This window comes from Gopherus flavomarginatus, chromosome 2, assembly GCF_025201925.1.
Source record: "Gopherus flavomarginatus isolate rGopFla2 chromosome 2, rGopFla2.mat.asm, whole genome shotgun sequence".
Classification (NCBI taxonomy): Eukaryota; Metazoa; Chordata; order Testudines; family Testudinidae; genus Gopherus; species Gopherus flavomarginatus.
Window position 1 is genome coordinate 61,953,415 of NC_066618.1, and position 23,847 is coordinate 61,977,261.

The 23,847-nt window shown below is 45.2% G+C and overlaps 1 protein-coding gene across 3 annotated transcripts in view; it reads left to right on the top strand.

The window, feature by feature from the left end:
• Positions 1-23,847, top strand: part of DNAH11 (dynein axonemal heavy chain 11) — a 299,093-nt gene that overhangs the window by 270,976 nt on the left and 4,270 nt on the right. For all 3 annotated transcript variants that reach the window (XM_050938580.1, XM_050938578.1, XM_050938579.1), the window contains 6 exons: positions 10,265-10,384; positions 14,350-14,592; positions 20,560-20,742; positions 20,820-20,935; positions 21,524-21,636; positions 23,567-23,707. In XM_050938580.1, the coding sequence (XP_050794537.1) occupies positions 10,265-10,384; positions 14,350-14,592; positions 20,560-20,742; positions 20,820-20,935; positions 21,524-21,636; positions 23,567-23,707 (916 nt within the window). The remainder of the gene's footprint in view (positions 1-10,264; positions 10,385-14,349; positions 14,593-20,559; positions 20,743-20,819; positions 20,936-21,523; positions 21,637-23,566; positions 23,708-23,847) is intronic.

Genomic DNA, 23,847 nt, shown 5'->3' on the forward strand with positions numbered 1-23,847 from the left:
AGATTTTTCAGCAGTGGATGCTTGAACTTCATAATATAGGTCAAACCAGTTCCACATCAGCAGCTTAGCGCAAAAAAAAATGTCCTTCATTATGTTAACAAAAACAGTGGTTTACATGTGCATATATGCCAAATTCATTAGGCAGGTAATGAAGCATTTGCACAAATGTAATTACATACAGCAATTCTGACAGTTCATAACACTGCATTAATAATCACTACAATTAGTTCTGATGATGGAAGCAATTTACAACGCGTCACATGTATAAATAATGGTGCATTTCCTGCATGTGTCATTATTATGTATTAAGGATACCACCTTGTTGTGACTTTCTCTGTAATGTTCCCCCAAGTGGACGTTAAGGGTAGATGAGTGATTTTATTTCTAAGCGACAGCATATTTTACAGTTGTGTGGTTTAAATACTTGGTTAATGTCATTTTTTAAGTTCTGTAAATTCAAAGCCTGAATAATAGCAATGGTTATTCAGCATTTAATGGGGTAGATAGTAAGTAGGTCCTCTGATACCACTTTTTTCAATAGCTTAGACATTTCAGAGATCAGCAGAGGGTTTTTTTAAAAAAAATTTGACGTTACCTTCAATGACATACATTTACTTGTGTGTCCCAGTTTGTAGTCATTACATGTATTTGTTTGTTTTCCTTTTTTTCTTTTCACTGATGCTTTTTTGCTAATAGGACATGAAATTGAATTTCCTTCATTTGGTATTCATTGTCGCATTTGAAATAATTGCTTAGTTTTGTAGTGATGATTTAAAAATGGTTCTTCTTCAAATGCTGTCCCTCTGGGTGCTCCACTCTAGGTGACGGTGCTTCCCGGCGCTGTCGATCGGAGATTTTCGATAGCAGTGCCTGGTTGGGGTGCACGCACCCAGATGGTATCTCCCGTCTAGTTGGAATCTTCCTGAGTGCGTGCGCCCCACACCCTTCTCAGTTCCTTCTCAACCGTCCTCGGCTGAAGACGGGACTCGGGGCAGTGCTACCTTCTCTTCCCTGATCTTTATAGGAAACAGTAACAAAGAACATAGGAATAATTATTAATTACTTTCCAGTTGTTTCCCTTCCTTTAGTATAGTTACATAGTTAGTTACTTAGTTTAAAAAAAACAAAAACAAAAAACCCTCAGGCTTGTCTCCCATTGAGATACTCTCCTCGTCCATCTCTAACTCATAATGCCAGGACCTTCAGGTTTCAAAAGATGCATCTCCTGTCAGGACTCCATGCCATGCTCAGATGGCCACTCTCATTGTGTAAAGTGCCTCAGGGACACCCACATCCCAGCGAAGTGCCTTCACTGTGCGAGCCTCAAGTCAAGAGCTCATCATGACAGGAATCTGCGCCTCAAGATCATTATGATGGAAAAATCCCTGAAGCCGCTGTCGGAGACGGGAAAGGTAGAACCCGCTCCCACACGCTCCCCAGCCGGATCTGTACTGGTGGGGAGCTGTGCTCCACCCTCCCTGGAGCGGAGGCAAGAAACTAAGCAGTCTCTCAAATGAGACTCTAACAAGAGTAGAGGGTCTCCGGCGAGATCCCTACCCCCTGTGCTGACAGCACAAAAGACAGCTGCTTCAGCCTCTTCAAATGCCTCAGCAACCGCTCTGACAGAGCTTAGAGGCAGGGACCAGAACTCCTGCGCGGGGAAGGCCCCTGTTGATTCGGTCCCCTCAGCGCCACAAACGACTGCAGTGCGGACAACTCACTCCTCTTTGGCACCGAGAGGGGCTACAGCACCGGCACCACGTTCCTCCTCTGCACCAGCAACGGCCGCGGTACCGGCAGCGCATTTGGCTCCGACACCCAAAACGGCTTCAGTACTCACAGCCTGATCAGTTTCAGCACCAAAAGCAGCCGCGGTCCCGCCAGTGCACTCTGCCTTAGTGATGAAAATAGCTGCTGTGCCGACAGCGCGATCAGCCTCTGCACCGCGAAGAGGGTCGGCACCCAGCCACTCTTCTGCCCGCGCACCAGCAGCAGACCCCCTGCAGGGCACCTCTAGGCTCAACACAGCAGGACTCTGTCACTCTCTCCTACTAAAGAGCTAGAGCAGAGAGCAGGCTTAGATCAGCCTAGAGAGCAGGAACAACAGCTTCTCACTCAAAGTGACCTTCTAGTGCCACCTGAGCCTCACTTTCCACTCCTAGATACAGAGGACTCCTTTCTTGACCTGCCACTTTCTCCACCTGAACTGGCTTTCACCGACGGTGACCTTGAGCTACAGCAGCAAGCGGAGTTCTTCCCTCCTGCTTCTCCTCCACAGGCACCTTTACCACCTCAGGTCACAGCTCAAGCCCAGCAGCCTCAATTTCCCTATGTTGCCCCCCGTGGGCGATGCCTGGGTTTTCCTACCCCATGCCTTGGCCTCAGGGGTACCCGTGGCAGAATCCTCCTACCAATCATCTTCCTTCGGTGCCTCAATCTCCTGCTCCATCCACTTCCAGGTGCCTGAGCCCCCTCCTAAGACTGGGAGCTACGCACCATATCCTGACTCACCTAACCCTAACTCTCCATTAGCCTCAGATGAAGCCATCCTCCCTCCACCTCCACAGACCATGGACGACTGCAAACAATTTCAAGAACTTTTCAGGAGAGTTGCACTCAGTCAGGATATCCCCTTAGAAGAGGTTCAGGAGAATCAGCACAAACTCCTCAAAATTCTTCAACCGTCTGTGCCCTCGAAAATCGCGCTCCCTATAAATGAAGCACTCATGGAGCCAGCTGACACCCTCTGGCAAACTCCAGCTTCTCTAGTACCAACTTGTAAGAAGATCGAACGTAAATACTACGTTCCTGCAAAGGATGCAGACTTCCTATTTTCTCATCCACCACCGAACTTTCTTGTCATTGATGCAGTTACACAGCGAACTAAACAGTCACAATATCAACCAACCCCACAAGACAAGGACCTTAGACGCCTTGATGTCCTGGGGTGCAAGGTTTATACATCCTCTACACTACAATTCAGGATTGCAAACTATTCTGCTCTCCTTGCCAGCTATGATTTTGATAATTATAATAAGCTTCTCGAATTTGCCTCATACATCCCAGAGGACAGAAGAGCAGACTTCAAATCAATCCTGTCTGAGGGACAACTGATCTCCAGAACGGCCCTACAGGCGTCCTTAGACACGGCAGACACAGCAGCCCGTACCACTGCAACTGCTGTGGTTATGCGCAGATCCTCATGGCTCTCTGCGTCAGGCATTCCTAAAGAGCTCCAGGCCAAAGTGGAGGACCTCCCCTTTGATAAGGACAAACTCTTTTCGAAAAAAACTGATGAACTCCTCCACACCATGAAAGATTCAAGAGCGACACTGCGCACCCTGGGCATTCACCCATCACTTCCCAGGAGACAATGATACCAACCATACCAAAGACCACGCACACATCAGTACTATCGCCCTCAATCCAGACCATATGACACAACTAGGAATTGTACTAGACCTCCCAAATGCAGACAAAATCAAAATCAAGCCACCACCTTCCGTCCACCAGGCAATAAACAACAGTTTTGAAGCTTTGGTCGAGGGTCTGCATGACCACCCCTTGATTCCACCACTTACTTGTCCATTTGGCCACCGCCTCCAGTACTTCCAACATGCTTGGCAGCGGATTACACAGGACCGCTGGGTCCTCTAAATAGTTCGGACCGGTTACTCCATCCCGTTCATATCCTACCCTTCCCCGTCCCTCTTCAGGGACCCCTCTCACGAACAATTACTTCGCACAGAAGTGGCACACCTTCTGCAACTAGGCGCAGTGGAACCTGTGCCGACGCAACATCAAGGGACAGGGTTCTACTCCCATTACTTTCTAACGCAGAAGAAAACCGAGGTATGGAGGCCTATACTAGATCTATGCCGACTGAACAAATTTCTGAGGACACAAAGATTCAAGATGGTTACATTGGGCACAATAATACCTGCATTGGATCAAGGGGACTGGTTCACAGCCCTCGACCTACAAGATGCTTACTTCCATATATCAATACATCCAGCTCACAGACACTTCCTACGATTCACAATCGGTCAGGATCACTTCCAGTACAGAGTTCTCCCTTTTGGACTCTCCACGGCTCCAAGAGTTTTTTCCAAGACCCTAGCCGTGGTTGTGGCTCACCTCCGCAAACACGGGGTCACACTTTTCCCCTACCTGGACGATTGCCTCATCAGGGGCGACTCCTATGGCGAGACACTTCAAGCCACGTGCTTCGCCATCTCCATTTTTCACAGCCTAGGCCTCCAAATAAACATTCAAAAATCTACACTGATACCTACGCAACAGATCGAATTCATAGGAGCTCATCTCGACTCAACCTCACTTCCATACAACAGATTCCTCGCTATCACGCAGCTCATACATACGCTCTCTATTCGTCCCAGGATGCAAGCAAGAATCTGCCTACAGCTCCTTGGTCACATGGCAGCTACCACCTTCGTGGTTCAACATGCCAGGCTACATATGAGATGCCTCCAGGGCTGGCTCACCTCCAGTTTGAAACCCAGCAGACATCCCTTAGGGATGCTGCTAACTCCTCCACCTCATGTTATAACTTCCCTACAATGGTGGAGAAGTCCAGAAAACCTCTGCACAGGGGTTTCCTTCCAGCAACGATTCCCAACGCTCATGCTCACCATGGACGCTTCCCTTATTGGTTGGGGAGCACATCTAGGGGAACACAGGGCACAAGACCGGTGGTCTGCATCAGAGACACATCTACACATAAATCTCTTAGAGCTCAGAGCAGTGAGGAGAGCATGCCTTCACTTTCTTCCCCTCATAAAGAACAAATACCTGTGAGTCTTAACAGACAACATAGCATGTATGTATTACATAAACAGACAAGGAGGAGCCCGATCACATTCCCTCTGCATGGAAGCCATTCGACTATGGAATTGGTGCATACGACATCAAATAGAGATCATCGCTTCCTACCGACCAGGCTGTCACAACACAACTGCCGACGCACTCAGCAGACACTTCTCGACGGAGCACGAATGGGAACTGCACCCAGCAGTACTCCAACAGCTCTTCTCCCACTGGGGCATGCCATCCATAGATCTCTTTGCCACGACTCGAAACCGGAAATGCCCTCTGTTTTGCTCCAGGGCGGGACTTGGGACTGCATCCTTAGGGAATGCATTCCTCATCCCATGGAACAACTGCCTCCTGTACGCCTTCTCACCTATCCCTCTACTACACAGGGTTCTTCAGAAGATCACGGACGACAAGGCCCAGGTCATCCTTATTGCCCCGGCTTGGCCGAGACAGACGTGGTACCCCTACCTTCTCTGCATGTCCTCCCGTCACCCGTGGGCTCTCCCCAACTGACCAGACCTCCTTTGCCAGGACAACGGACGAGTCCTTCACCCCTAGCTCCAAAAGCTCGACCTCACAGCCTGGTTCCTTCATGGTTCCAAACCCATGAACTAACCTGTTCCGAGCAGGTCCAATATGTCCTCTTGCACAGTAGGAGAGACTCCACTCGTAAAACCTACCTTCAGAAGTGGAGATGTTTCGCTCTTTGGTGCTCGCATAACCATTTAGCACCCAATAATGTGACCCTCCCTAACATTCTAGACTACCTCCTGAAACTAAAACAAAACGGACTCTCAATCAGCTCCATCAAAGTGCACCTGGCGGCGCTTACCACCTTCCATGACCTATTGGATGGGTACTCACTCTTTACACACCCCACCATTAAACGCTTTCTCGCTGGCCTGCAAAATCTTTACCCTGAAATTCATCCAACAGTGGCTACATGGAATCTTAACCTCATTCTTCATGCCCTCATGAAACCTCCATTTGAGCCATTGGCTATCTCCTCTCACCTCCATATGTCCATGAAGGTGGCTTTCCTAGTTGCCATAACATCAGCAAGGAGAGCTGGTGAAATGAGCGCCCTCATGGCCCACCCTCCCTACACAGTCTTCTCCAAAGATAAAGTCACTTTGAGACGACATCCTAAATTTCTTCCTAAGGTGGTGTCGACCTTCCACCTCAGCCAACCTATATACTTACCTACTTTCTATCCCAAACCTCACAGAACTCCGCAGGATGCAACTCTGCATACTCTCGACGTGAGGAGAGCAATTGCATTTTATTTAGAACGGACTAAACCATTTCGCAAGTCTCCACGACTCTTCGTTTCCATTGCTGAAAGATCAAAGGGCACGGCTATCTCTAAACAATGTCTATCCAAGTGGATCTCTGACTGCGAAGAATCTTCAACCGCCCGACAACATTAGAACTCATTCCACTAGAGCCATGTCGGCATCCATTGCCTTCTTACACAACGTTCCCATTCCTGATATCTGCAAGGCGGCTACATGGTCATCTGAACACACGTTTGCAAAACACTATGCTCTCATGCAAGACACCACGGCAGACGCAATAGTAGGCCATACAGTACTATCTTCAGTACTCCCTGCTGTATCTCCAAAGTCCCACCAACCTTAGTGGGTACTTCTGCACATTCACCTAGAGTGGAGCACCCACAGGGACAGCACTCAAAGAAGAAGAGAAAGTTACTCACCTTGCAGTAACTGAGGTTCTTCGAGATGTGTGTCCCTGTGGGTGCTCCACTCCCCGCCCTCCTCCCCTCTACTTTGGAGTACTAGTATGATGCTCCACGGCCAAGAAGGAACTGAGGAGGATGTGGGGCGCACGCACTCAGGAAGATTCCAACTAGACGGGAGATACCATCTGGGTGCATGCGCCCCAACCAGGCACTGCTACCGAAAATCTCTGATTGACAGCGCTGGGATGCACCATCACCTAGAGTGGAGCACCCACAGGGGGACACATATCGAAGAACCTCAGTTACTGCAAGGTGAGTAACTTTCTCTTCTCGTTTAGAAAATGACTCTGTAAAATCAGCTTTTTCCAACCCTTATTTTTCTTTACTGATAAATCTCCTTTTCTCTTTAGGCTCTGTTCTCAAAATAACTACTCATAAGCTTAATAAGTAGCTACTAGTAGCTGAAAGCCATGCTGTCATATGGGTATAATTTGTAAAGTCATGTGTGTGTTTAAAACAAAAATTAAAAAGAGGCCAAAAATGGCTGAGAATTTAAACATTGGTTGGTAACAGACCACGAATCTGAGCGGTGATTGAATCTAATGATATTCTAAACAAAAAGAGCTCTCAATGACACTTCTTGTTGTTTCCATCACTTCACACTGACTCAACAGACGTTGCTAGTTGTGTGGGTGGTTCTGTTGATTTGTGTGGGTGCAGATGGGTGCACAGGTGTGGCAGTTTGGCCAAGTAATCCACCATTTGTGCAGTCTCCCATATATAATCAATTAAACTGTTACCTGCAAATTAGCTGAAAAGTAAGGATGGTGATTGGTTGAGTTGCTTCTGATATCATACTTATCAATGGGCTAGTCTACAGTAGAAGTACATTGCTACATCTGGTGAAAACACTCTATGCTGGTGGGAGAGAGCTCTCCTGTTGGTGTCGTAAATCCACCTCTGCTTGAGGTGGTAGCTACACTGGCGGGAGAAGCTCTCGTACTGACATAGTCCTGTCCACAGTGGTGCTTGGGTTGATGTAACTTGTCACTCGGAGGGGTAGCTTATTCACACCACTGAGCAACGTAAGTTATACCAAAGTAAGTGATAGTGTAGACTTGGCCTACGACTCTTATGTGTCTATGCCACACCGCCTTACTGTAGCTGTACGCTGCCTGGGTATAAGCTGTAAAGTAAAAAATGGTTGAAAACTTAAAAAAAAACTATATGGTAACAGACCACAACAACCAGAGATTATTCAATCTGGTGATGTTTTGAATAAAAAGAGTTCTTGGCCATACTTGTAGCTGCCTCCATTGCTTCACACGGAGTCCACAGACATTTTAGGCTTCAGAGGGACACACAGTGTGACATTCCTGGAATCTTATTATATAAATACTAGTTCAGGTGGGGGGTAGGAGAGAGAATTACTTAACCTTTCCTTTTGGCAGTATTGCATACTTTTCATATTAATAATTTGTGGGTGAGCAGGTTTCATCACATTGCATTGTGGCTTTATGGTCATTTAAAAATGTAGATACAAGAGGAAAAAAGGAGTCTTAAAAGCAATCAAACATAGTGTGAAGACAGAGCCAAATCCTGCTCACCTTACTCAAGGGGCTACTTGCATTAGTGAGTTAGATGAGCAAGGATTAACCCATGGAGCACAAAGTCCGTGTTGAAGACTGGGAGGCAGATTCTCAACTAGGGTAAAAATTGTCACAGCTTCATTGGTCCTATGACAATTTACACCAGCTGAGGACCTCATCTTTGGACACTTAATTCTCTTGTGGCTTTTAGGGAAATGGATTGGGTTGTGTCAGCTATGGGTGAAATTCCCTTCGCCTACACAAAGCCCAAGTATATGAACTCTCTCCAAGTGGAATTCAGAGTGGTTATGGAGACAAAATCAACACAGGACCCAGTTGCAGGGCTTCTGTTCAAGCCACTCCTTCATCTACCACACTTGTTTTTCAAGTATATGGAATAGAACAGTGACCAGCCGTGTACAGTACTGGAGCCGTTTGATCCTTCTACTATGTGGCCTGCTGTACCAGTATATATGAGACCTTTCCTGTGGCATGCAATTGTGTAGGCGCCCCTGTGCAGCTGTTCAGCAGGTAAACTCCTCCTACAGCATAGCCCCTGTGCAGGACTTGAGTAGTGTGGAGGTTGAATTTCTCTCTCCATAAACACGTCAGGCTAATTTCCTACACAGTACAATGTTAATTATGCAAACCTGTTATCCAAAAAGCCCTTTTATCCAAAACAGAGAACATGTCCCTGATCTCTCGTGATTACATTGAAATTTCTCTCTTAAATCAGAAGCCTTGATTATCTAAACATTGTCAATGTCCCCCATGACATGTGGCTAATTGAGGTTATACTGAATTAGAATATTGTTATACTCTTCTAAGACGCACAGACTTTGAACAACGTTATCTGGCACAAAGAGAAAAGGCAATTTCCTTACCAACAAATACCAGTGCATTGAAATAAATATATAGTAGATTGAGGAATGTATTAGTTGCATTTTTGTAGCCAATAAGGAGAAAAACTTGTTTAATTGCAAGTTTATTCTTTTTTATTCTGAACCAAAAGTTGTTAATATTCTTCTTAGAAATATGCTGTTCAGCCTTTCCTGAGACAGTATGTAGCATAGTTTATTACATTCTGGTGACTTCTTTCTCTTTTTCATTCAGTTCAAACCAGTTTAAAAGGAGGGTGCAATAAGACTTTCACCTATTCAAATCCAAATAAACTTGTAGCAAGCACACTGGAATAGCTGTAGCTATTTTACTTGTTCGGCTCTGTCATATCATGCAACATACAAAGCCTATAATTAAGTTTTTATTTGAACTCTTAGGAGGCAAATACTGTCCCTGAGGGTGTAAAGGTTTCTGTCTGGAAAGGCTTCATCACAAACTGGCATATCAAGGATAGCAAAGAGAGGCTTTGAATCTTGCTAAGCCAAATTTTTTAAAAAAGAGACAGTGGTTTCTTGAGTGAAATATGCTACTATCATTAATCAGAAGCTGAAGGTATGGCACTATGACCATAACCGCAATTAACATAACCCTCAAGCGATTTGGTAGTGATGACATAAATATTAATTCCATTCTTACTGAAATTCTTGAATGCATCCCAAATTCAAATAATCTAGACTTTTACTTCCTCAGCATTTTCTAGAGAGAAGATATAAAAAACTACAATCAGATAAAAGTTTTTGTTTTCCTCCTTAAAACAAACATAGTAGTTAGTAGGTTTCCGTCCAGTTGCTCATAAGGACTATGGTTTCAAAGGTCTGGATAGGGAAATACATATATTCATCAATGAGTTATGTTCTCTTACCTCATGTAGTGTTATTAAAATGTACTCTGCTCCTTAAAAGATTTTTATAAGGGCTAGGATGAAAATCATGACTTGTGGCTCAATTGATATTGGTTTGCACAATTAGTGATTTTTAACTGTAACCCTGATATTTTTTAATCAGATATTTATATGTACACATATAACTGGAATTAAAAAAAAACACTCTGCAGTATCATTCTTTTCTAAATACAAAATAATGACAGCATCTAATGAATGCAACTTCTCAGGAAAGTGTTTTGATTTTCTTTTGTTCCGATGAAGCATTTTTCATGCATTATTATTCTGTGTGACTTTGGTTTGTCCTTTGGAATGCTGAGTTGTTTGTTTAATTATGCATTCCATTATCTTCGGTAGGTTCTGTGGGAAGATTTGCGTTATCTCTTCGGTGAGATTATGTATGGTGGACACATCACTGATGACTGGGACCGCAAGCTGTGTCATATGTATTTAGAGGAATTCATGAGCCCAGCTATGGTAATTTTTTATATATACCTAAAGAGCTCTACTTTTTAAATATTACAAGAAATAAAATATTTTATATTTAGTTTTAATACATTAAACATCATGATGAATATTTGATCTGATTTGCTAAGAGCTGAAGCATTTTGAGGTGACACTCAGCCCCACCCCATCCATACAAAAATCTTGTATATCTGTCTTGGAATAAATGATCCAATTTGTAATGAGTGCAGTACTTCATCACACAAAAAAATCGTCTGCAAGGCTTTTGTAACTTGGCATATTGCTTACTTAAGTGCTTTTGCAAATACTTGTAGTTTAGCAACATGTATTAAGTGTTTTGTAACAATACTATATAGTGTATAGAGTGGCCAACTGAACTGCATTCTGAACAGTGCATTTAGGTAACGGGTTTTCCTATTAAAAATTACTCCCTCTTTGATGCACTCATGTTTTGAAAACTCTTGGTGGGGTAGAAAAGCTGCACAATTGAAAGATACTTCAGTGATAGCACTACCAAGTGACACACGTACCAGACACCCAAGAAACTACACTTACTTGTCTTATATTTTCTTTTCTTGCTCATGAAAAGAGAAGAATGGCTTTCCCTCCTTTTCCGGTGTTTTCAGAATATGAGAAGCAATAATAGACCGCTTCTCCCTTTCTGCCACTCCTACTGAATTTCTGACTTTTAGCTGCAGCTATAGCAAACCCCTCCACACCACCACCACTACTACCAGATTGTGTAACACAATGTATTTTCATCTTAGAAATCTGGAGTTGGACAGCATTGTCCATCCGTCCAACATTCAAAATTTCCAAAAATGTTTCTAAAACCACAGCTTCTGCATTATAAGCACAGTTAGTTGTTTCAGTGTTGTGACAGAACATAAGGCATGAAAAATCCTGGATTTACCTAACTTTCTTTCTACAAATCCCAGTGACTGGGTTGGTATTACTTTACTCTAAATTTCTCTGGCTGCTTCTCTCAAGTTTATTGACTACTCAAAGAGTGGCGAAACGACTATACTGAAAAGAGTGGTGAACAAATTTTTAAAATGGCCTTTACACTTTTATTATTTTGCCTTGTCCAAACAGTTTATGGGTGGGGGGGGCAGGGGAGAATTAACATGTAAGCCTTGAGCAGATCATTTCTAGAGCTTGGATAACTTAGGGGAAATGCACTTTTCACCCTTGGCACTGCAGTTGATGTCTGCCTTGAAGTTCTAAGTGAAATGAGTGTGCTTGTGTCTCCTCAATCCCTAATGAGCAGGTTTTCATATGTCAAAAAGCCACACTCAGTTTAATACAATTGGTAGTCACTATTCAGAAGAAGATGCTGGAGTTAGTTACCATGGAGATGGAAGGATAAACACTACTGTACTTCTGACCTCTGCAGAGGCTGATTTCTCCAAATGACAGCTGAGGTCATGGGGTTAGTGTGGGAAGCTCATTCTGCTGTTCCTGCTCTGTGTCTAGCCTATGGATAAGTAAAGAATTACTGTTTCCAGCCTAGGCAGTCCATTAACCTTCATAAGCCTGAACTTTCATTCAAATAATTGTAAAATAAATATAGGTGGTGAAACCTGAGGAGAATCACTGGTATTTGTATGCCCTTTGGAAAGTTTAGGTACCCAACCCTGAGTACAGATCCACTGATGTTTTAAATAATGAGATGATACATTTTCAAGCTTTTGCTGTAATAGGACAGTGTTACTCCCCTAAATTACCAGAGGAAACAAGAACTCTTTTATTGACTGGCAGCCAAATAAACACAAACGGATCTGGCAACAAATAGATTTAATCAGTGTGGGTGTCTTTTTATGTTTAGCTGGAAAAGTGACTTGTCTTTACTTATTGGCACTCCTGGTGAATTCATTAGCTGCAAATTTAATCAATAAGGCAGGATGGCGTGAGTGTTGTACTGAGATTTTGCCTTATGTTGTATGTGGTGGTTAGCATGTGACCAAAGACAAAGAAGCAATGGGTTCCTACTATAAACCACAGCTTGCAGTGCCCTGTTATGCGTATGAATCTGGAAAAAATACAGTTAGACCTATTTTAAGTGCCCACCAAAGGACAGGTCTTCACTACCGGCCAGATCGGCGAGTAGAGATCGATCCATTGGGGATCGATTTATTGTGTCTCATCTAGACACAGATAAGTCGATCCCCGAACGCACTCCCCGTTGACTCCGGAACTCCAGCTCGCGAGAGGTGGAAGCAGAGTTGACGAGGGAGCAGCAGTAGTCGACTTCCTGCCATCCTCACAGCCAGGTAAGTTGATCTAAGATGCACTGACTTCAGCTATGCTATTTGCGTAGCTGAAGTTGCTTACCTTAGGTCGATCATGCCCCCTCCCCCTGAGTGTAGACCAGGACAAAAAGAGACTAGACAATATAGACTAAATAAGAGAGTACCCTTTAACTGAAGGTAGAATAGAATTTTACTGGAAACCTTAGGTCTATTTTAAAGTGGTACCTTGAGATGATCATTGTAGGTGAAGTCTGTAGTTAGAGTTGCCAAGTTTCCAATTGCAGAAAACCGCATACCCTTTCACTGCCCCTGCCCCTGCCCCACCCCTTCTCTGAGGCCCCGCCCCCATGCAATCTATCTCCCCCCCCCATTGTGTGCTCTCCCCCACCCTCACTCACTCACTCATTTTCACCAGGCTGGGCAGGGGGTTGGGTTGCGGCAGGGGGTGAGGGCTCTGGCTGGGGGTGCAGGCTCTGGGGTGAGGCCATAAATGAGGGATCTGGAGTGTAGGAGGGAACTCGAGGCTAAGGGAGGGGTATATGGTGTGGGAGGCAGTATGGGCTCTGGGTTGGGGGCGAAGGCTCTGCGGTAGGGCTGAGGGGTTCAGAGGGAGGGAGGGGGGTGCAGGCTCTGGAATGGAGTTTGTGTGGAAGGGGGCTCACAGCTGGGGTTGGGGTGTGGGGGGGGTGTGGGGTGTGGGAGGGGGCTCAGGGCTGGGGCAGGGGGTTGGAGTGTGGGAGATGTGTGGGCTCTGGGAGGTGCTTACTTCAAGCTGCTCCCTGAAATAGCTGGCATTTCCCTCCAGCTCCTAGGTGAGGGTATGGCCAGGTGACTCTTCACGCTGCCTCCTTCCGCAGGTGCTGCTCCCGCAGCTCCTATTGGCCGCAATTCCCAGAGGCAGCACAGGGGCAGAACACAAAGCCCCCCACAACCATGCCTCCACCTAGGAGGGGAGCTTGGGGTGGCGAGTTATATGGACCCGTGGTGCCCATTCCAGGAATATTCAGGGCCTGGGGGCCCGCCTCCACCAACATTCAGGGCCGAGTCTCTCTCTCAGCTCTGCCTGTTGCCCCTGCATGCCTCCCTTGGAGTTTTTCCAGTCCCCGCCTGCCTCCCCCAGGTGATTTAAAAGGGCTTGGGGGGCCCCCGGCTGCCGTCACCATCACTGGCAGTGCAGTGGGGCTAAGGCAGTTTCCTGTCCATCCTTGCTCTGCGCTACTCCCAGAAGTGCCCGGCATGTCCCTGCAGAGAGAGAGAGTGTGTGTGTGTGTGTGTGTGTGTGTGTGTGTGTGTGTGTGTGTGTGTGTGTGTGTGTGTGTGTGTGTGTGTTAGTTACCATGCACTGCCCCTGCCCTGAGCACCGACTCCACAGCTCACATTTGCCAGAAACTGCAGCCAATGGGAGCTCGGGAGCAGTTCTTGTGAGCAGTGGTGCATAGAGACCTCACGGCCCCCCCACCTAGGAGCCGCTGCCAGAGGAGTGTGCCGGTCACTTTTGGGAGCTGCTTGAGGTAAGTGCTTCACCCTCTGTTGCACCCCAATCCTCTGCCCCAGCCCAGAGCCCAATCCCTCAATATTCCCGCACCCAAACTCCCTCCCAGAGCCCAAACCCTCTCCTGCACTCAAACTCCCTCTAACAGGCTTCCAGTGAACTTAATTCCTGGCACAATGGATTTTTTTTTTTTTTAAGAACTGACAGTAACATTATTCATTCTCTTTTTGAAGCTTGAAGGAGAACTTGCATTGGCACCAGGTTTCCTAGCACCCCCAAATTTGGATTATGCTGGATACCATAAGTACATAGATGAAATGCTTCCGGCTGAAAGCCCAGTGTTATATGGACTCCATCCCAATGCTGAGATAGAATTCTTGACAATGACATCAGAGAATCTTTTCAAAACTCTTTTGGAAATGCAGCCCAGGAATTTACTTGTAGGAGACGAATCAGGACAGTCTCCAGAGGAAAAGGTAAGGTGGTGTTTTTTCTTAATCATGTTTCCCATAAGAATGCTTCTCATAGTACCAGGGGATGCCACTAAAAACAGAGCATTTATCGTATCACATTATTTCACTGAGATAGTTAATTTCTGATGATGGGAAATTTACCCAGTTTACCACGATAAGCTCAGCTATTATAAATAACAACAACAGGTCACATTTAAACTTAGTGTAACTTAGGGTTGCATCAGGGATGAATTTGGGCCCCTAAATAAAATAAGAGAAATTTTTAATTTTTAATGGAAACCACTGACGCCATTTTCCCTTTGAATGAAAGGTGGGGTGCCAATGAATAAATTGATCTTCATCTTTTTTTTTTTTAAAGAGCAAAGAAACACTGACTTAGAAAAACATAATGTTAAGATTTGTCTGGTTCTGGTTTTCTTCCCCTTTCCTGCCATTTTCTATAAATCGTCACTTAGGAAGCAGGTAACATTTTACCTTGACAGCTAGTTCAATTTTTACTTTAAGTGCCTGGTACTGATGTGGTTAAGATCAGGCTTCAATTCCCAGCTCTGAAACAGAGTTCTCATGTGGTTCTGAACAAATCATTTAGGGGAAGATTTTCTGCTGTGTCCAGCTTCCACTGAGTGCAACCAAGTGGGGGAATGTCAAGAAGCCACTTATGGGCCCCTGATTTTTCTGCCATAGCAATAGTCTCTTAGGGCCTCTATGCCAGCTGGAGATAGCGAGAGCACAGTATGCTTCAGCCAATCCCCCTTTCCCACAGTTCCGTGGAGATGCAGCAAGAAGGTCTAAGCTTGCTGGCGACTCTCCCTCATAAGGGGTATCCCTAGCAGGGGACTTGCAGGAGGCTTCTGCTCTCTTTGGGCCACCTAAGTGGTGCAAATAGAGCAGATGTGGGAAGGGAATCTGCCCCTCAAACTTTCTGGGCCTCAGATCTCCATATGTGCAACATATATTTAATAATGGGATTGGCATCATGAAGGGATAAACCAGTTAAATCCTTAACTGGCAATCAGATATTGCAATAATAGGGGCCATATAAGCACCTAGATAGAGAAAGCTCTTGGTGGTGCTATATGTGCTGTTACATTATGCAGTTCTATTTAGTGTCAGGAATAACCCAGATATTTTCATACACCCAAAATTGCTCCCACTAGAAATAAAATGACTAGTTTTAGGCATGGCTGCAAAGCAGCATGGAGTAGTAACAGAGTACATGCAGAAAGGAGTGAGATGGGTAGGACACATAAACAAATAATGACAAAGGTTCACCCCAGTATTTTAACTTCTTGGCATTAAGAATCAGGGTTTCACAATATGACTACACTATGGTATTATTCTGATTTTACAGAAACCGATTTTTGGAAACATTGTATAATGTCGAGTGCATGCGGCCACACTAAGCACATTAATTTGGCAGTGTGCATCCATGTACTGAGGCTAGCGTCGATTTCCAGAGCGTTGCACTGTGGGTAGCTATCTCATAGTTCTCGCAGTCTCCCCCACCCATTGGAATTCTGGGTTGAGATTCCAATGCATGATGGGGCAAAAACAATGTCGCAGGTGATTTTGAGTAAATGTCATCACTCAATCCTCCCTCCATGAAAGCAACAGCAGACAGTCATTTTGCGCCCTTTTCCCTGCATTGCCCAGGCAGATGCCATAGCACGGCAACCATGGAGCCTGTTCAGCCTTTTTTCACTGTCACCGTATGTCTACTGGATGTTGCTAACAGACGCAGTACTGCAGTGCTACACAGCAGCATCCCCTTGCGTTTTGCAAGTTAGCAAAGACAGTTACCAGCCATACTGTACTGTCTGCTGCTTTGCAAATTGACAATGACAGTTACCAGTTATACTGTACCATCTGCTGCTGTCATGGGTGCTCCTAGCCAGCCTCGGTGAGGTCGGCCGGGGGCGTATGGACAAAAACGGGAATGACTCACCAGGTCATTCCCTTCTTTAAGTTTTATCTAAAGGGAGAGTCAGTCCTGCCTAGACTATCAGGCAAGCCTACTAAAGAACCAGAGAGGCAAACGGACGCTCTGGGTCAGAGCCCCAGACATCCCGCAGAAATGATGAGCTGCATGCCATTCTAGGGGGCCCCTGCAACAACCCCACCCATTACTTCCCTCCTCACCCACCTCTCCTGGGCTACTGTGGCAGTTATCCCCCCATTTGTGTGATGAAGTAATAAAGAATGCAGGAATTTGAAACAACACTGACTTTATTGCCTCTGCAAGCAGAGATCAAAGCAGGGAGGAGAGGACAGCCTCCAGCTGCTATAATATTCCAGGCAGGACTGAATCTCCATTAGACAAAACTTAAAGAAGAGAATGACCTGGGAGTCATTCCCATTTTTGCCCAGTCACCCCCGGCCGACCTCACCGAGGCCAGCCAGGAGCACTCACGGGACGACAATGACAGATACCACTCATGTTGCACTGTCTGCCGTCCGGAAGGGAAGGGAAGGGAAGGGGATGCTGCTGTGTAGCTCTGCAGCACCGCATCTGCCAGCAGCATCCAGTAGACATACGGTGACATTGGAAAAAGGCGAGAGAGGATTTTTTTCCCTTTGCTTTCACGGATGAGGGGGTGACGACATATACCCTGAACCACCCGCAACAATGTTTTTGACCCTTCAGGCTTTGGGAGCTCAGCCAAGAATTCCAATGGTTTTTGAAGAGTGCGGGAACCGTGGAATAGTACAGTCATCAGTCGCCCCTCCCTCCGTGAGCGTCCATTTCATTCTTTGGCTTGCTGGTACACTTGTCTCAGCTCCTTAAGTTTCAGCACTGTGTTGAGTCCCTATTGTGGCCTCTGTCCATCATAGCCTTAGAGATTTTTATCAAATGTTTTGGCATTTCATCTGTTGGAACAGAGATCAGATTCAGTATCTCCCGGTGCCCCGAGTTCTGTGATTCCTGGTAAAGTAGCAGACTATTTGGAGGCCTAGAGCGGGGGGGGAGGGGGGCAAACATTTTGGCCTTAGGGCCACTTCTGGGTATGGACATTGTATGGTGGGCCATGAATGCTCACGAAATTGGGGTTTGGGGCATGGGAGGGGTTGAGGGCTCCGACTGAAGGTGCGGGCTCTGGGGTGGGGCCAGGAATGAATTCAGGGTGCGGAAGGGAGCTCTGGGCTGGGGCCTGGGGTTGGGGCATGGGAGGAGGTCGGGGTGCAGGCTCCAGGCGGTGCTTACCTCGAGCAGCTCCTGGAAGCAGCAGCATGTCCCCAGTCCGGCTCTTACATGGATGCACAGCCAGGCAGCTCTGTGCACTGCCCTGTCTGCAGGCACTGCCCCCGCAGCTCCCATTGGCCATGGTTTCCAACCAATGGGAGCTGAAGAGCTGGTGCTTGGGGCGGGGGCAGCACACGGCGACCCCTGGCTGCCCCTATGTGTAGGAGCAGAGGGGGGGACATGCTGCTGCTGCTGCTGCTGCTTCTGGGAGCTGCGCAGAGTGGGTCAAGCCCCCAACCCTGCTGCCCGGCGGGAGCTCAAGGCCTGGATTAAAAGGTCCGATGGGCCAGATGCAGCCCGTGGGCCGTAGTTTGCCCACCCCAGCCTAGAGTATACATAATGAGCTATTGGCCACTAGACCCTTGTGGACTGTTGTCCATATCACATAAGGCTACCTCACAAATGGATCTGTTGTTGGAAAGCTCAGCGGTGAAGCCAAAGACTGAAGTGGTATGGGAAGTCCCGATTTCAAATCTCAAAAGGTCCCTTATATAACCAGCTTTCAAATATGTCATTTTAGTATTATAAATTGCATTTAGTCTAGAAATTGGGGAGGGGAAAAATGTGAAACCAGGTTTTGTATTACATTTGCTTGTTTAAGATGTAGAAGACAAAATGTCTGATCAAATTGTAACGTGTGTGTGTGTGTGTGTGTGTATATATATATATACGTACACGCCAATGTGCGTTCATGCACACACTCTCCCCCCGCCCATGCTAATAGATGTAGGGTGCTCACATTTATAAGTGTTCCAGTTTCATCAAGAAAGAAGATTTGTCATCATCTTCCCCAGAGGGGAACTTGGTACTTAAAGCTCAGCCCAATGCATTTTGAAATGACTAAGTTGTTAAAGTTGAAATGGCATTTCCTGATTTTTGACTATAGAGGACTTATGTTCTGTTGATATCCAGTCTGCATTCATACTATTACCATACTCAAAATCTAATTTCCATAAGTAAAAAGCAGATGATTAACTCAGCCAAATTTGGATGGCATTGTTGATCCCTATAAAGATACAGAAGAATGATGGAGTGGGGATTTATTTGGCAATAAAAAAAATCTTTCCCCATTACTGCTTAGCTTCCTGAATTGCTGACAACTAGCAAACTACTGTTAATGAAAGCAAATTAACTATGATTGTTTTAATGAGTTTGGCACACACCATTTTCATAATTAACTTAAAATATGAGACTCTGTTCTGTGAAGGCAGCTTGTGTCATGTCTGTTCAGGTCATGACCATTACTGAGTTGCATACAAATTATAGGGGAAATTTGTGAGAACTACTTAATCTTGTATTTGTACTTTCCTATGCAATTCCTTCTTGTGTTTCTCTCCCACATAAAAAAGCTGCCGGAGAAAACTTAGGTAGAAATCACTGTACCCAAGCTGCTCCAGAGATCCGTTGCATGTTCCCCTCTGAGAGGGGACCAATGAGACTATGACCAGAGCTGGATCAAGACAATTTGGTACCATAGGCACACCGCAACATGACTCCTCCAGGGCTCCCTGTGGCCCTGCCCGTTGTTGGAAGTCTCAGTGGTGGGGAGCATCCCTCACACTCCAGAGAGGCAGGAGCAGCAGTATGGGGCTCATTCTTTCCACTAGAATTGGCAGCAGGAGCTCCCCTTCCCTGGGAACAGCAAGTGTCCTCTCTAAGGCATGCGTGGCAACAATGGGAGGCATCACTTACCCCATCTGTGTGGGGCATCTACTGGGGTGGGTGCACCTGCTGCACTCTTCCCTCTCATGCCAGAGAGACATCCCCTGCTCTAGTCATGTTTGCAGAAGGCAAGGCCAAGCAGGCAGACTGAGTTAACACCCTTTGAGATGCCTAAGGCAACCGTCATTTTTGGGGGCTATTGCGTCAGGCTCTACAGCCAAAGGCAAATATTGCAACTTTGGTTACACCCAGGTCATGTTTTCAAGCTTGTCTTTGCCACTCTAAGGGCTACAAACATACATATATATTTTAGTGAAACATGAGGTTCTGATGTAGTTGACTCAAGACCCAGGTTGGGCCTGTCTGACTTTGAGTATGGGGTGATCTGGGGCATGGTCTTTAAAGCTGGAGTGCCAGGAGGCTATACCTCTCAAGCCGTGTGGATCTCTGCTACCTTTACATGTCTTCCATGGTCTCCCTGCGCTTCCCCCCCCCCACCCCCCACAGACTGGGGAATATGTCTTAGCAACTGATTGCCACCTGTCCACTGTAACTCTGTCTGTCCTGTCCCTTACTTCCCTGCTTTTCTGTGGCCACACACCCTCTTCTGTGTTGCCAATAGGCCATGGAGATTTTGTAGAGAGGAATGCAACAGTTATGCATAGAGGGATGAGACTGCTCCCTACATCATCTTTTTCCCAGAGGGTTGGACCCTCTGTGGCTGTTCCAGGTTTGCTCCTATCTCACCACACAGCATGGGGGCTCTAGGGTCTAGTATTGCAAAAGACAGGAGGTTGAACTGGACTCAGGTGCTTTTAGTTTACAAGTCCTTATTTAATCAATAAGGAATGATCTGCGCTCTTGTCTGATTCCAGAGCTGGGCAATGAAAACTCAGTATTAGATTGTCAGCTGTTTGAGGCACGGAATCTTTGTCTTGCACAGTGTCTAGCACATGTGGGGCCATCAGGCACCACGGTAATACAAATAATCTTGGTCTTGTATGTTTAAACGTGTGAATCCCTAATGCAGCAATTTCTGATCAGTCTGTCTGTATTGATGTGATAAGGTTAAGAATGTCCTGGATGATATTCTGGAGAAACTTCCTGAAGAGTTTAACATGACAGAAATCATGCAGAAGGCCGCTGTTCGGAACCCCTATGTCCTTGTTTGTTTCCAAGAGTGTGAGAGAATGAACCTCCTCATTTGGGCAATACGCAGATCACTTAAACAACTGGACCTTGGTTTGAAGGTAAGAAAAGTGAATTTCTTTTACTACAGAATAACTAGTCTGAATTCTTTGATGCCAAGTATGCCTATTCTTTACAGGGGGAGCTGACGTTTTCTCCTGACATGGAAGCACAGCAGTCAGCATTGCTTTATGATAGTGTGCCAGATGCATGGACCAGGCTGGCTTATCCATCCACCTATGGCCTTGCACAATGGTAAATATGCTTCAGCACCTTACCAAATAACGTAACTCGTGTTGTTTAATTACCATGGATAATAGTCGCATGGCTCTTTCTCATGTATATAAAATCTGTCATTTTAATTCAATTCATTTTCACTCTAGAGACCAAATGAATATTGCTGGAATACTAATCTTTAAATTGTTTCTAAACTTTTCCTTCTATGCTTTCTGCAAAATTGGAATTATACAGTGGAACCACTAGGGCCTGTCATTTTCAAAAGGAATAATGTCACTGCAGCCCCGTGACAGAGTAATTGGATGATGTTCCTAATCGCAGGTCCACTAGCCTCACTCCCTCAACCTTTTCATGCTGGGCTCCTTGCACTACTGTCTTTGTGCTTGTCCAGATTCAGAAAAGAGCTAATCCCACCCTACCCTTGGCCTCTTAATCTACACATACCTTTTGACTGCTTCAGCCCCATGCTTTCTTCCCACAGAGGCAATGCAGAGCTCAGCTGGTACACAGCGTCTCTATACTTCATTGAATTTCATCCTAATGAAACTGTCACTGTTGTCCACGTGACTATGTCGGCATTGAGGTAGTTGCTGCTTCTTGTTTCAGGATTAATGACCTCCTCATGCGGTGTCGAGAACTTGATACCTGGACACAAGATCTTGTGCTCCCTGCAGTGGTGTGGCTTTCTGGATTCTTTAACCCTCAGTCTTTTTTGACTGGTGAGTAGTAATGGCTAATAACATTTGAAGGAACAGTCTCATATAGTTTCAACTCCAAATTGTAGGTTGAAACAGTTTTTACAAACAGGTTTTATTTTTAATCTAAACATGCCTTTAAAGTGTTAGCAGTGTTTCATGATGCAATATTATGCTACTGCATGAGAATGGATGACTGAAATTGACTAGAAACAGACTGGTTTATTTTCAATATTCAAGTTGAAAAGACTTAGAAATTAAGACAAATTAAGATGTTAAAAATGTTCACTTTTAACAATCTAATGTGTTCTAGAAGTGTACAATATCATGTTTGTTATTCTTGACTCTGCCCTTTAAAAAATGTGTTGGCAACCTTGTTTAGTACATCCAGGGCCTTTACTACCTATGGGAGCTACTACTCATGTGCTCCAGTCCTACATGGAGTACTTCTTACTCATGCAAGTAGTCCCTATGACTCAGTGGGATTAATGGCATGAGTAACAGTTTGCACAATCAGGCATCTGGAAATAGTTTTTTTTTTTTCCCTCCATCATAAGTCTTCAGTCTTCAAATCATCATGTTAAAGTCTGGAGGTGAGAAAAGGAAAGAGATGCTGAGTTAATTTTTTGTGCTTGATTAAAGAAAAGAGAAGTCTTAGACTTAGTTTGCTGATGTAACCATTGCTTTTCCATTCAGTATTCTTTAACCTAAATGTGTTAATGCAGCACTGTTTCACTCCTTCTGTTCTTAACTTGTAAAATATTTTAATAGTGTAAAGGAAGTGAGAAAAAGTCTGGCATTCTTCCCAGTATATGTACTGCTACAGTACGGGATAAAAATCTTCAGCAGTGTATTAATCTGCTCCCTAAGGCCTTGTCTGCACTACAGGGAAAGATCAATCTAAGTTACGCAATGAATAATGTAGCTGAAGTTGGTGTACTTAGATCTACTTACCATGGGGTTCACGCTACGTTATGTCATGGGAGACATTCTCCCGTCGACTACCCTTGCGCTTCTTGTTCAGGCAGAGTACAGGAGTTGACGGGAAAGTGATCTGTGGTCAATTTAGCGGGTCTTCACTAGACCCGCTAAATCAACCGCTTCATGTCGATCCCCCGGTAAGTGTAGACAAGCCCTTAGTCTTCATGTTTACAACCCACATACATGATTTCAGAATCTAAAGCAACTACCTAGGTCTCTAGAAGCCATTGTCAAGCTTCAGCAGCTTTTCATTCTACCCATTAGTTTGTAAAACCAAATTCCTCTCAGGGACTTGCCACCCCACAAGTCCTTTACAGCTGGTGCCTCAAAATGTTTAATTCTGCAGAATCCCAAGCCTTGTCGGTGGACAGTTGGTGATCCACAGGCTATAGTTTGGAAATCAGTGCAATAATGGGGGTTACACAGTGAAGAGAGACTTGTAAATATGTTTTAATTCAAATTCTCAGTAGCCAGTAAAGGCATTCAACTAGCCATTCACATTAGACCACAGATTCCTAGAGTATAGCCCTGAGGCTTATACAAACACACACCCCTTACTCTCTCTCAGCCACTGTTGATTCAGTTTGCTGTCAGGTATCATGATTTTCATCAGAGCCAGTCAATATTACCCCTTAGTCATCCAACTCACTGAGTGACAATGAATATGTAGCTTCTGCAGTATTGCTAGCCTGGATTACGAATCAGAGAGCAGGCACCTCTTTTTGTGCTCAAATGAATATGTATTTTGTTCTGTTGCAAGAGAGCTGACTGGATGGGGTGTTTGGTTTGTTTTTCATTTCTTAAAAGTTCAAAAGCAATTTATACAACTAATTTCTTGCAAACAACTGCCAGAGAGCCCCAGTTGTGTAGCTTTAGGCTCTAAGAAGCCTGGGCAGGGTGCTTGGGGAGCAGTTGTGGCATTAAAATTGTCTATGGTGAACTGCTCAGAGTAATCCATTGGCTTTTTTTAAAGCTATTATGCAGTGCACGGCCCGCAAGAATGATTGGCCTTTGGATAAGATGTGTCTGACCGTAGATGTTACCAAAAAGATCAGAGAAGATTATGGCCACCCACCTAGGGAAGGAGCATATATTTGTGGTCTTTATATGGAAGGTAAGATGTTTGTTTAAATTTCTCGATATCATCCGCCTCATAATGACTGATGTTTGTTTGAATTTTTCTGCATTCCTCATGCATACATTCTGCTACTCTAAAGTGGATTACTTTCACCACATGGAGTTAGAGCTAAGTTC